Genomic DNA, 14,677 nt, shown 5'->3' with positions numbered 1-14,677 from the left:
GCAAACTCAAGAGCTCTGAAATATGAATTGATTTAATAAAAAATGAGAAAGCCATAAAGACAGATATTGTCCATGTAATAGATAAATGCACTGTAGTTCTTATACAGCTACACACTTAGGAGCACTTGCAGTTCTATAAAACCCACAAAACAGGAAAAAAAAAATCCCCAAACCAAAAAAAAACACCCAGAAATGAATAGTCCTTCCAAACTCCATTCAATTTTGTTTTGAATTTTAGAAAAAAAAAATCATAAAGTCAACAATCTTCACATTTTGATATTTTTCCTCTTTATTGTCTTCATCATTGTCTCTTCTACATTTTGAAATATATTTATCCTCTTTTTAAGAGTTTCAAATATACAACAGCAGCTGGCCTTGCTAGATAATGAATCTTGGCCAGGAATGGCTGAAGCGGACAGGGACCGTCTTCAGCTCATCAAAGAGAAGGAGGCTCTTCTTCAGGAGCTGCAGCTCATCAGTCAGCAGAGACGATCCCCAGAAGACATTGCACGTTTGGAGGAAGAGAAAAGGCGCTTGGAGGATGAAATTCAGCGGGCTCGAGCAACATCTGCTCATGGGGCCACTGAAAGGTTTGGGGACTTAAATTGTTTTCTTATCTACTATAAGATCCATACATGTAGTTTCAAAAGCAGGAGTAGGGAATTTCACTGTTTCAGAAACAAAAAAAAAAATGTTACTAGAGTAATTTGCTTTCAAAAAAGGAAAAGACTGCTCCTGGCTGCCATTATTTAATGTCGGGCTTGAAGTTTTCTGAAGGAGACTTAGGGTGGTGTTAACTAGTTAGTTCTCATTTCATTTGTCTAAAAATTCTGAATAGGAAGAATAGATCAGAAGAGAGTCACAAAAAAATGCTTGGAAAAAGTCTGAGTAATACTGTCTGATAATGGAGACCTGAATAACAGTACCTGGATAGTGAAAGATTTTGCAGTGGAGTGACATTCATTTCCGAAAGCATCAGAACAAAGATCCTTTCCTATGTTTGGTTCCTGCCTTGTGACTGGAAAGTTAAATAATTAAGATTTTACTGCCTTTTGTAAGTAAATGTTTCCTTTTAATTTGCAATCTCAGCAGTGGGACCACATCCCAACTCTAACCTTCAGAGAACTAGTAAATAGAGTCATTCTTGAAAACTTAAATATCAAGTTATATGTAAAATCATACAACCCCCCAAACATATTAATGGAAACACTATGTTTATTTCAAAGTTGCACAGTTTTTCTTGTAGCCAAAGAAATGGACAAAACCTCTTCACCTCTTCTTGTTACCATAGACTGCTTCCAGTGAAAGCAAGAAAGTACTTGTTTCCTTGCCTTCCTTCTCTTAGTGGTAAAACCCCAGGTTTGACACTTGAGGAAAACTACATGAACTAGCTTTAATGTGTTCTGTGTAAAGGTTAATATTTACATAATTAAGACACTTTTAAAATATTTGGAAGTGCCTTCCATATACAAATTTTAAAAGCTTCAGATCTTTTGAAAACGCTTACTTCAGACAGTAAATTCAGGTAATAAATAGAAAATTCACAGCCAGCCTACAGTTCAATGTTACATATTTTGTAATTTTTGCAGTATCGTTACATTGCATTTCCAGCTTAAGCTGACAGAAAAGGGAGTTCACTTTACACTGCCGTGTAGTAAGTTTTATTTGTTGTTTTTGGGCTCTCATGTTAGGTAGTGCATACTATGTTGGAAAGAAGGCCAAGCTATTTTTCCATGTAGTTCATGCTGTGGAAACCAGTGTTCCAATGTGATACTTGATATTTCAAATGCTAGCAAAAAGTTGAGTAGAAGTTAGAATAATATTGAAGGGTGCTCTATTTTTTTATTAAAAAATGGAAGAAAACTTAACTATTAGTAGCCCTAATTTATTTATTTGTTTGTTTTAGGCTCAGGAACAACCAAAACTATTCCTAGTTCTCCTTTCTATTTCCACTTTCTCCTAATGGTGAAATACAAAGAACTTTCCTCTTTAAATAATTACCTTTTCTGTTCAGTTACTGAGTTTTAAAGGCGCTGAATTATGTGCAGAACTTTATTACCTTAAAATCTGTATGATAGATGTGGGGTTTAATTGGTGTGGGTTTTTGTTGGTTGGTTGGTTGGTTTGGTTTTGGGTGTGGTGGTGGTTGTTTATTTTATTTTTTTTTTTTTAAGTTTGGCTGGTGGTGTGGGTTGGAGGCATCACTTGCCCTTTAGCGCAGGTACCTACCATACAGCATTGGTGACTGTGGGATGTAGGTTCCTAAGTGTATTTTTTAAAGTAGGTGGTGTAGATAACCCTTCTTTTCCCTGCAAGCTTTTGAGTCAGTTAAGCTTCTTGCATCCATTTGTCTTTTTCTTTTGGTTTCCTCATGCAGTGCCTTTGTCATATAAGTTTACATAACTGAGCTCCTGCCTTCCTTGCACCACTTGGTTAATCTTGTCTGGGGTCCACAGAAGCAGAAGAGCTTCAGTGTTGCATGGGCTCGGGTGTGCGGCTTCTGCTGTGTGGTTGCAACGAAGGCAGCCTCCTCAGAGGGCAGTGGAGTGCTGGAGTGTAGCGCAACAGCCCCTTGCCAGAATACGAATTGATGAATTTGCAGGCCAAAGAAGTTGAGAGATTTATGTTTTTACTGCTAACAAAGACATATTTTTTTGTATCTTAAACATACAAAGTTTATTGAAACTAGTGCTGTCATTTTGTTGTTTTATCTAGAATGACTCCCTTTTTGTTGTGCGGGTTTTTTTGTTTTGTTTTGTTTTTCCTGCCCATTAATATGTTGAATTCTAACAGCTGTCTTTGCAGTTGAGGAAGGATGGAAACACTGAAATAAGTTTTGATATGCTTTCTCCAAAGTGTATGTCAGAACCCTGGTTTCCAGCCAACTTGTGAATGCAGGGCTTGGAGCAGTAACTTCCTTGGACATAAACATGTACAACACAAAACAGATTACCACCCTGATTTTATTTTGAAATTCAGTGATTGGGCTTGGAAAAACAAACCACCAGGAATACTTCTAATTCTGGATTCAGAAAAAGGATAAATGGAAAGGAAAAGTATAAATTATATCAGTGGATAAAATCTGTTCTTTGAAGTCTTAATAATCTCAAATTACAGAATTTAAGATATCTTATAGGTGTATGAGACAGCATTATAGGTACATTCCCATTGGCAATGGTACTGAGTAATTCAGCTGCTTGTTATTAGAATGGGCAAAAAATAAGTTGCAGCAAGAGATTTTTATCATAGCGTGGTATTCAATATGCTGTATCACCTGCTTAAATATAATTATATTTAAACATACTTGAAACAACTAGAATTAGAGCCTAAAGTTGAATTTTGTGGTTACTGCTTAACAGAAGTCCTCCAAAAAGTTTCTTTTTATCTTTGAAATTTGACACTAATTAGCTTGGATAATAGGCCTATTTGGAATATTTTTTTTCCTGCCAAGGCAATGAAAGTTATAGTAGTTCTCTGTATTTTACTGGCACAATCAGGCTGATGCAAGGGGAAAAAAATAATCTTGTAGAGTCTGATGTTTTTACCTAGGACTTTTTATGACTTTGCTAATTGCTGTAATGTACTTTCAACATCATGACTCTTACATTGTGCCTCAATTACTTTTCTTGTCTGAGAATTCTGGTGTCTTGGTTCTTGTGTTCTTGCTGGAATTATCATTGCTTCATATGAGCTGCATAAGTTAAAACTTTTCATTAAACAGTGAAACTTTTTTATATTCCAAACTGCAATGCAACAATATTTTTCTGTATTTGGAAGGCTCCTAGCACTTCTTCAGCGCTACTGTAATGAAGAAAAATAGTAATATGTATCTATTTAATTGTAGGATACTGTTACAGGAAAAGAGAAATTGTTTGCTTATGCAACTAGAAGAAGCTACACGTTTAACCTCATATTTACACTCCCAGTTAAAAAGGTGAGTTATGTAAAACCGGTAGGTTTTGAAGTGTAACTGCAGCAGAGAAGAATATTAATGAACTATAAAGTTTACCTTTTAGTACTTCTATGTATACATGCCAAGTAAATTAGTTTTTTGCAAAATTTGTACAGTTTGGTGTATGGAATGTGATGATTTGGACAGAGTTTTATAAGTAGTATTATTTACATATATATATAGAGAGAGAGGTAGATATAGCTATTTGGGCTAGATTGTTATGTATTTTGGGAATTTATATATTATTTCATTTTCTGAAAAGAAGATACATAATTAAGACCTGTTGTAATATTGTTACAGTTTTACTAATATGAAGATAACATTCTTTGAAGTTCTGTGAGATTTTAATGCTGTGATACCTTCTCTAAAGGAGGGGTTTTTGATCCCTGGTGAGATGACAGAATTTTGCCATTTAAATATGAGAATGTGTTAAGACCCACACAGAAGGCCAGAACATTTTGCATATTCACACTCGCAGCTGCCTTTTTAGATGCAGCTCTTGGGGATTTGTCAGCTCAACACCATGCCAACATCAAAAGCTCGGTTCCTGCTGTGTCTCACTTCATCTCTCTCTGTCACATATTCTTCTCTCTCTCACTGTCTGAGATTTGGTAAGAGGAACTGGAATAGGATTCATCCTAAAGTCCTTTCTATTTTTCACTGGAAAAACTGTGAGGGTGAGGCTTACACAGCAGTTTGTTAGGACTTTCCAAATCCCTTTGCACTTCTTCTGCCTGATATGTTTATGACCAGTCATTAACGTAAATTCAGGCTGGATCATGGTAATTACCCTTCCTGGCTTTACATTGAGTCCACTGATGCATATCCTGCTCTGGCCTCTTACCTGCCAAATTATGGCTGCTTACACATTGGAGGAAAGAGTAGGCTTGTCCTGTTGGACCATTTGTTTTCAGGCACTTGGTCCTGATTTAGTTGTCAGTTCTGCTGTTCCAGTCATGGCTGTGCTTGAGACTAGGGCAAGAGACATGAGCTAGACCTTAAAATGCCAAATCATCTCTCTGTGTCGCTGTACTGAATACATGTAGAACTGCTTGTGTAATCTGGATTGACATTTTTATGTCTGCGCTGGTGTTTCTGATTATGTTTGAAAGAGCCTTTTTTGTTTTCTCTTTCTTTGCCTGCTGTAGTCTGTCGGCTAGCACTCTCACAATGTCCTCTGGCAGCAGCAGGGGATCCCTGGCCTCCAGTCGAGGATCCTTGGCCTCCAGCAGAGGCTCCCTCAGCTCAGTCAGCTTTACGGACATCTATGGCCTTCCGCAGTATGACAAATCAGACAGCATTACAGATTATGGCCAGCATTTACGCTTTGACATAATTCCCTTTGAGTCTCTCACAAAGGATGTGCCATATGCTGATCCAATTGGACACTCAAATTTCAATAAGCAGCGGAGGTCTCTGGATACCCCGCAGTCCCTGGCGTCCCTGTCATCGCGGTCCTCCTTGTCATCGTTGTCCCCACCAAGCTCACCTCTGGACACGCCATTTCTCTCTGCGTCTCGAGATTCTCCCTTGGCTCAGATGTCAGAAGGTTTTGAAGAAATGGCAAGCATAGGAGCTCTGGAAATGCTCAGGGCTCAGACCACAGCATTGGGTGATGATGATACACAAGGAACGAGCTCGTCTCAGGCACCCACTTACCCTGTGGACAATGAAGGGCTGCGAGAAATGGGACCGCAGCTGACTGCTGTCCAAACTGGTGGAGGTGAGTTTCTGGGCATTATTTTTTTTGGCACATTTTCATAGAAAATGTCACACAGAGCTAAGTATATTAGCACAGAAGAGATTGTTCCTCAGTTTGGCTTATTTTAATTCCATCAGTTAAAAATTACATGGTATATGTTAGCTGTTAAAAAAACCTAACCAAATAAAAAAAACCACCCCCAAATCCCAAACTTTAGATTAAGGGCAAAGAGGTGAAAGAGTAGAGAAATCATTGTAAATAGTTTTTAAAATAGTGATTAATTGTGTGGAATATGGGGAATGGAATATGGACTTTCTTTGGAACGCAACATATCAAGGAATAAATATTTTGGCCTGGGACTGGAATTTTTTTTTTTTAAAAGTATGGTTTAATTACATCTAAGGCCCCCAGTTATGCCCGTGTTGCCATTCTTCTTACAAGCTAATGCAACACAAACCTAGAAGATAGGAACTCCCCACTTCCCCCCCCCCCCAAAAAAAAAAACAAAAAACCCCAAACAAAAACCAACCAAAAAAAACCCCAACCACAAAACCAGCTATGAGGTCATGCTGCTGACAGTGCTTGAAGGCTGGCTGACTCCATGCTGAATTTGCACACACACCCAGACCATGTTCTGATGTCTTAAGTTCTGCAGTGGAGCAGAAGCCACAGTGCCGTGGCGGTCATGAGTGCGAGGTGCACTGTGCTCAGGAGTAGAGTGCTTTGTCAGCCAAGGAGCATCTTTTGCAGGGGCTGTGTGAGAAGTTAAGTGTCCACTCGAGTGGGTTGTCTCAGAGGACCTGTGCTCTGTGACTGCAGAGCTGTGTGCAGTTACCACAACACACATACTGTTGAGTTTTCTTTTCCTGTTTGACTCTGAAGTTAATGGACTTGCTTTAGCTTGCATTGGTGGAAGCTTCTGAGGCAGTACAGTTGAGAAACATAAATTAGAGAGATCAAAAGAGGAAAGAAACTTTTTTTAAAGAGCACACATTTAAAAACCTGAGCATACAAGCACATGAGAATTTTCTTTTCCTGTTTTAATCAACCAAATGAAGAACTGGTAAAATGAAAAAGAGTATTTCTTCGTGATGATGTTTTTGTGTGTTGCCTTTCTTGTATTTCTAATAAAACCATACCAGTAGAGAAGGGCTTCTAGAGAATATTTTTAATAGTAAAGATTGTAATTCCCATTCCATTTCTACATTTAAAACTCTGTGTCAGCAATTGCATAGAATGTTGCATCGGGGCCTACAACATCAGGAATAACGTGAAATATAACCAGAGAATCTATCATACTATCCTACCAAAATCTTGTCAAGTGATAATGAGAAGGAACATTGACAGTATCTAAGGAAAAGCTTTCAGCTTTTTATTTTTAAAAAGAAAATGCCACCACTGTGCTAAAAAGCCTATATTACTCAAACAGCACTTGAGTCTAGACTCACCTACTTTCCTTAACACAACTAGCACTGCCAGAAGATAGTGCTGGCAGAATTTACATTTACTAGATGTAAACATTTCTAGTGCCCATATTGCAGCTTTCAGACCAAAATAAACAGAATTCCAGAGACCAGCGTGTAAGCTTGTGCTTAAATTAGTGCCATGAAGAGGCTTCCTGAGGCTTTCTTTAAACCTCAGATCAGACCACAGCATGTCTTCACCCATTGTGGTAAGTGAAAATATGTTCGTAGTTCATTTATAGCTCGTACGTGTTTCCTAGAAGTGAAGGCCTGGTCTGAGGACCTAGGGAGCAATAGGATGAGGGTTGAGTTCCTGCTTTGGTTTTCCTTTTCTCCCTTCTCAGTCACGTTTCTACGCATTTCTGTTTCTCTGAAAACCTCTGGCAGAACATGCCTGTGGTACCTGCTGTCACTGCTGTGCTGTACAGCTCCAGCTTCTAGTACAGGGGTTATGACTTTCCTGTGTTTTGTGTTGCTTTTTGAGGCAGATTGGGAGAATGTATAGTTAAAAGGTAGCCAGCCTGTCTTTTTTTTGAGAGGTGGGGGGTTTTTTTGGTTTGGTTTTTTTTGTTGTTGTTTGTTTGTTTTTAATATTTGAATTTGAAAAGAGTTGCTTAAGGGAAAATTGTTTAATGTTTCTGCTTTTTTTGCCTGGAGTCATGACTACCTTGAGCTTACACTCATTAGCTGGTGGGTTTGCAATTGTAATACAGTTGTTTGCAAGTAGCAGTTGGAAGTTTTGAAATTGTTTTGGGTTTGTACTCTTTTATTGAACAATTTGATGGACCATCAAGCTCGTATATCACAGTTTGGGAACCCCCAGTTGCGGGGGGGGGGGGGTTCACAAAGGTACTATGCAGTGTGCTTTGCTGCTGCCACCCAACGGTCTGGTAGCATAATGCGACACTGGCAAACCAGTAAGTCTCGGCTCCGACAAATTGTTTGCCTGTTCCTTCATTAGGCAAGACATGAGGTAATTTTTGCAAATTCTGGGGGCCAGGGGGGTTAACACTGAATCAAATGCACATACTTTGCACGGAAGCAGCACTTGAGCAAATTCAAGGAGTTCTTCAGGAGCTGCAGTTTTGATGTTCTGTTGCTGATCTGCTCTTTTGTTGTTCTGCATCTGTCTTGGGGATATACTGTGAAATATGCTGGCATGTGTAAATGAGGGACTATGCCTGAGAAGTCAAACCCATCGTATTTATAAATCTGGGAGTGGGAGGAAACATCTTAATAAAATACGGGGTTTTAATATCTTCACTATCTCTTCCTTTCTATCCTAAAATAATCTTTCAAGTGCCAAGTTTCCTTTAATGCCTAAATGATCTTTTGTTTGCAAAATATTGTCATAGATCTAAAAGATGATTTATCATTGTCTGCTTTTCATTTTGTCTTGTTTCTCATGCGGCACAAGAGAAAAATTCACTGTAAGTGAACCTGAAATTACTTACTGTGCTGTTTTTGCCTGTGATTCCTAGAGTGGTTTTCTGTGTGAAGTGTTGGTTGGTGGTTAGTTGTTTTTATTTTTTTTTTAGCTGCATGTGAAGAAACAGGAGATTTTGCTACATTTGATTTTGTTTGATATTGTGCTGTATCTGTTTAATCATTACGGCATACTTAATTTTTTTGATATGTTAACTAAACAATATAGTCATGGCTGTAGTTAAATTCTTAGAGAAAGTGTTCTGCAACCTTCAGCTTTATTATATCATAGTAATGCCTGACAGCATCATGGTAGGTAAGGTCTGTTTGTGTGTCTGATTTAGTTTTTATGAGAGAGTTTGACTCTTTTTATTAGTGCATTTTGAGCTGATGTGCAGTATTTGCCAGTTTTCTAAGCTTGTGAAACATGCTTTACATTTATTGATGTATTTTTTTTAGCTAATGAAATCTTAGACACCAAAATTTCCTTTGAAGTTCACTTTTTCAGCTAATGACACCTGAGAATATTCTTTTAATCAGAACTGTCATGTTTAGCAAGCTTTGGCACCTAGTAGTTCTGGAAATTCATATATCTTGTTTACTGATTTTGTTACTTAAATAAGAAAATGAAAGGTAATTGTCTATCATAAAAATTTTATTTTTAAACAATTCTTCAGCTTCCAGCATTGGAAGGTCTCTAACCTGTGCAAAACCATGTTCTGTTTAAACCAAAACCTAATGTTTCTTTCTTCTTGACCAATTTTTCCTGCTGACCTTTTTTTTTTTTTTTTTTCTAGTCAAGGCCATGTTTTGGTGTTTGCATCTCTCCCAGATTCACTGGGATTGTCCAGATGTTATCAAATTCTTCCACTGCCTGCAGGCAGTGAGCAAGTGAATGCCAGATTACAACATTGTTGTAAAATGTCAGTTTTTAATGACATTATATTGATGCTTCAGACCATTTTTTCCTTCCAGACAAACTGGGAACAGGAACCTCCAAAGGAGAGAGCCTGCGAGGTCTTCTGTCCACTACACCTATGCAAAGTGCTCACATAGAGGGGTGAGCCAAAGGCTTATTTACAGAAAGAGGTCATCCTAGTGTAACTTGGTGAAGTTAGTACAGAAATTATAGGAGCACTTTCATACAAAATTTACATACTTTTCCAAAGTTCGGCCTCTTTTTAGAGATTTAAAGTTATTGGGAAGCTTTTGTATTAAGAGATGTCTCTACAGAGTGTTAGTTTTGATTCTACATAAATACCAGTGGCAGTGATAAATACTTAGAGGTGGGCTTACCAAATTAAAAGTTCTTAAAAAAAAACACAAAGCAAAGAAGAAGAAGAAAAAAACCAACCAAACCCCCCAACCCACCACACTGTACAAGTGATACAGAGGAGAGCACAGTTCAAATACAGGTTTTTTGCTTTCTGTAAGCTAGCTTGAACTTGGCTCTCACTTGTGGTGAGGATGACGTGAGTGACAGTACACAGTGTGTCATGTACAGTAAAGGTGGGATCATGTACAATTGGAGGTGGGAGAAAGGGTGGTTCTTTCTCCAGGCATAGAGACAAATGCAGGTTGGGCTGTTCCTGGTCAGCAGATAAATTTCCTAGATAGCTGAAGATGACTAAACCCTTCATTGAATTTGGAGGGGAGGTCCGGGTCCGTAGGGCTACTTATAGAACCAAAAGGACAGAGAACTGGCTCTACTGATATACAGGAATTTTGTCTCCAAACAGGACCTTGTGATTTTTGGAACATCTTTTGGGATTTTGTGGTGTTGGTGGCCTGATAACAGGAGTGTACTTCTGGCTGGTGTAGGACTGCGGGGCTCAGCGCATCCTGTCTGTCTGCCTGTCCCACAGTGGGTTAAAGCTAACCTTAGCCAAACATTTCTGTTGACAGCAGTGTTAATTTGGGGAACTTTTATCAAACTTCAAGTCCTCATGTTCTGTCCTGGTGGTGCTTGGGTGGTAGGTGAGATGGGTCACATGCAGGGGGGTGGCTCACTGTCTGTACCTCAGCTGGGCTCTGCAGGTGGAGTTCAGGCTGTGGGCTGGCATTCTGCTGAAGGAAACTTAATGATTAGGTACTAATACTAATCAGCACTAAAAATGCTGATTTTATTTGTGATGCCTTAAGGTAATGTGTAACAGAGGTACTTAACAGGTTGTTACTTTGGTTAAGATGTGTTTCATCCTTGGTGGGAGTACAAGTACAAGTACAGTAAGCTGTACGTGACAGACAGCTGGTACTTGTCTCCTATGCGATATGCACTGTGCTACTGTCACTCCAAGTGCTGTCTGCTGAAACTGTGGATGTTCCCATGGTGTCTTAAGTTTCGGAGCACAAATAGAAACAAATATGATGCTTTGCCCACTTTTGAAGTGGCATCTCTTTGCACTTGCTTTTCTGTTTTGAGGACAGCCATCAAGCCTTAAGCAAAAGAGGGGAAAGTTGGTAATTACACTTCCACAAGCCTATGTAATGATTCTCTCTAGGACTCAAAAGAAAACAACCTCAAGTTAGGAGCTGTCATTGAAGTGTCAAACCTTACCTATGCAATTCTTGAGCATTACCACTTGTGCACATACTTCAAAGGATTGGTAGCTGCTATACCTCTACAAAACCTGATGTATAATGTAATTTTTGTCGATACATTTACATCATGAACATTATTGCTATTTATGGTGTTGCTGATGATTCAGGGAAGGCTGGGAGAGGAGGTTGAGCATTGCTTTCCTCCTCCCCCAGTCAGTTTTCAAAGTCATTCACCAAGAATTTGAAAAAAATGGTCTTGAGTGAGTTGGAAAGCGCTGGTTCTTTTTGATAATGCTTCTCAGACTGTAAATAAAAGCTGCTATTATATGATGGTATAAACAGAATGCTTTGAGACTTTGTATTAGGAAACAAATGAGAACAAAACTTAGCATTGTGTTATCAGATAACTTCTTAAAAGAATTAGTCTCTGTGTATGTTTTCAACCTATTGTATATTCAGTAGGTAAATCTTAAGTTTAGGATATCATGTGTACATATGTTGAATTAATCTAAGTGTTCCTCCAGGAGGGATTATTCTACCAGAAAAACATTTAACAACAATGCAGTTGGTTTATACTTAGTCTTGTCAGAGAGAAATTAGCCGCAAACTTCCTTCCTTAGTTCTCCCACAGAAAATCTCCGGTCAATTGTACTCTAGGTTTTTTTAATTTAAAGTTAAATGAAAAAGCAGTGAACTGCATTTGTGCTGTTTTGCTCTTAGCTTCGGTACAATAAACGCTTCTTGTTTAATTCTTAAGAGATTGCCTTGAGCTGATGTTGTCTTTACTTTTTTCTCTGTGACAGCTGTAACTCTGCGAGGAGACAGTGGTAGAAGATCGGAGAGGAGAGCCAGGCGAGTTTCAGCATGTCTCTCAGATCATTCACTGGCTAGTGACAGTGGCGTGTTTGAAGCTTTAAGCAAAAGGTCAGGTGTATAAATTCATAGTAAGCTGGAAATATTCCTGTTCTACCACATGGTCCAAAAAAATTTCTTGTAAATTTCTGAATACGCATTCAAAATTGCTAGTTCTTAGTAACATAAAAATATTAGGTTGCACGTTTTAAAGGAAAGAAGAAACTTTTTACCTGCAGTTCCACTGTCATCTTCACAAGTGCCAAGTCCCTTTTACTTTATTAACATTTTAACGCCATATATTTCTCCCTTGAAAGATAGTTTTCTCAACTTATTAGTCTTAAATCAGGATTTTATTTCAACCATCTATAACAAAATAAAATTATACAGTGTGACTTAAAATTGAGTAGCATGTGATAAAAGTATAACTGCAAGGAGGAAATATATGAATTGCTAAAACTAAAAATGTGTAGGTTGACCAAGTGACTGAAAGATGGATAAAGACATGTTACTTTATACAATTGTTTTATCACAATAAACAGTAACTGGGAAGAAGATAAGCTTTTGAGGATGCTAAAGAGAAAAAGAAGACAGGATAAGTATAAAAATAACCTGAATATCTTGAAAGAGCTAAGACCTCAGTTTTTAAAATTGTGACTTACTAATTCTATGTGTTTTTTAAATAGGTATCTCAATTCCTTCTAAATTACCAATCCCTCCTGTATTACCAAACAATTGCTTACATCCACAAATCACAAAATAAATGTTAATTTCATTATGTTTTAACAGCTGAAGTCAGTGTGTAGTTTACAGTACTTTGTGTTCCTGCAGGAATGAAGATCTGGAAGAGCCTGTTTATGGTGATGCTGCCGGTAATGAAGAACCGCAAATACACGTTGGATTTCTGTAAGTAGTTACTCCTCTTTCTCCCTGTCAAGTCAGCAGGAATTGCTCACTACTTTTCTTGGGTTTAGTTTTAACTTTTTAATGAACTAAACTGCAGTGGATTGTGTTAAGCTCCTGAACTGACAGCCAAAGTTTAGCAGATGTGCAGATTAGTCAGTCACATGCCACTTTGTGCTGGGGATGTGCCTTAACCACAGTTCATTCAATGTCCTTTCAAGGCTGGCTGAGAAAAGGACCTTCATTACTACTTTCAGTAGCATTTATTTTCATCGTCTGGACCGTTAGTGTGAGTATGGATATAGAGATATGTCTCTGTGAGTGAGATCTTTTCATGCCAGATAAAGGATTACCTTAGGAAAGTCACAGGTGAAGAGGCACAAATACAAATACAGTTCCCAAATATAGCTTTGAAATCTTGTGCTTACGGCATGCTGTTGTTGGTAGTGGGAGTAGCGTGGAGAAGGGCAGATTATAGCAGTGCAAAGCAGGATGCCATGCCTTAGACAGCCCTCCAGAATTATCTCTACTCTTTGGAAAATTAATTCCCAAGCTCAGCCGGATTTGTTTGTTCCATTTCAAAATTGATGCTGATGTGAAAGAGTAGGTGTTTTTAATTTGTTTTCATTAACCAATGAAAATAGTGCAACTGATTTGTCTAATGTAACTGACACGTTTTTACAAATGTGCATGCACACAAAAATGTGTATGTATATGGTGTAACTGTTTAAACCAAAGGGTGTATTTTATAAAACCTGTTCACAGAGTCACAGTAAGGAATTTTATTCTTCTCAAATGGAATGTTTAATTCTCTTAGTTCTGATAACTTTGTTACTGTAGCTAATGTTATTAATAATGTTATTAATAATAATATCAGTGTGATATCTGTAATTGCTTTTGATTCAAACTGATTTGTATAAGAGATTAGTTTAACACAAAAGGTGCTTTTACATTCTTTAAATCTTTTTAATCTTCCATCTCTCTCTCTTAAACACAGTATTGATCCTTGGTGACTAACAGGAAATTTATTTTCCAGGCATGACAGTGGAAGCGAATGTCTGTTAGTCCATGTATTACAGCTGAAGAACTTTACTAGTCTAGTTGTTAAAGAAAACTGCAAAATGTAAGCTTAAATTTCACCTAAAGTCTGATCATTGCTTGTTTTGTGCCACAGTTGTAGATACCATAGATTTGTTTGCTTTCATGCAAAATCAAGCCATTTCTTGAGAAGATGGTATGTCTCAGTTACATGAGGAAAGGGTTAATTTTATGGAACCTCTGTCATACTGGTCAGGTAACAAGCCTGGTCTCTAATGACCCTTGTTCTTACATATTTATTATGCACAGGAAAGTTTGTTCAAAAATGTCAAAAGTCATGCTTTCATCACCAAGTGCCTTCTGGCCAGAAAGCTGTCTACATTATTTGCAGTATTCCAGAAATATTATTTCCTGTACAGCTCCTCTACAGCTTATCTGTGATGTATCCCAGAATAAGCTTAGTGTAATTTTCTCAAATTCTTATGGCAACGTGTATCTTAATCAGTAAAAGAGATAGCTTGTCCTTTATCTTTAAAAAAAAACCAAACCAACAACCACACAAACAACAACAAAAACCCCAGCTGGGAGATCTGCAGACTTCTGTGGCCATTAGCTCCTTGAGTATGTGTGAAAGACCCTCTGAAGATAGTGTTAACACCAGTACTAGCTGAGAACAAGCACAGACAGCCTGTGCTACTTTTCAACATTCCATATCACATCACATAGAATGTTATTTAGTTTATTCTAATAAATGTTTCTTAAATAACGCCAACGTTGCCATAAACCACCATTTTATCTAGT

At 37.9% G+C, this 14,677-nt stretch overlaps 1 protein-coding gene across 4 annotated transcripts in view; it reads left to right on the top strand.

Annotated features, from left to right (window-relative positions):
* Positions 1–14,677, top strand: part of WWC3 (WWC family member 3) — a 103,778-nt gene that overhangs the window by 73,006 nt on the left and 16,095 nt on the right. For 3 of the 4 annotated variants that reach the window (XM_056328432.1, XM_056328431.1, XM_056328430.1), the window contains exons 9-14: positions 348–590; positions 3,845–3,934; positions 5,101–5,675; positions 11,887–12,007; positions 12,767–12,841; positions 13,875–13,961. In XM_056328432.1, coding sequence (XP_056184407.1) covers positions 348–590; positions 3,845–3,934; positions 5,101–5,675; positions 11,887–12,007; positions 12,767–12,841; positions 13,875–13,961 — 1,191 coding nt within the window. The remainder of the gene's footprint in view (positions 1–347; positions 591–3,844; positions 3,935–5,100; positions 5,676–11,886; positions 12,008–12,766; positions 12,842–13,874; positions 13,962–14,677) is intronic. The other variant, XM_056328433.1, reaches the window with a different exon arrangement.

This window comes from Falco biarmicus, chromosome 2 (assembly GCF_023638135.1).
Source record: "Falco biarmicus isolate bFalBia1 chromosome 2, bFalBia1.pri, whole genome shotgun sequence".
Taxonomy (NCBI): Eukaryota; Metazoa; Chordata; class Aves; order Falconiformes; family Falconidae; genus Falco; species Falco biarmicus.
The sequence above is the reverse complement of the archived record's forward strand: the minus strand, read 5'-3'. Positions and strand labels throughout refer to the sequence as shown.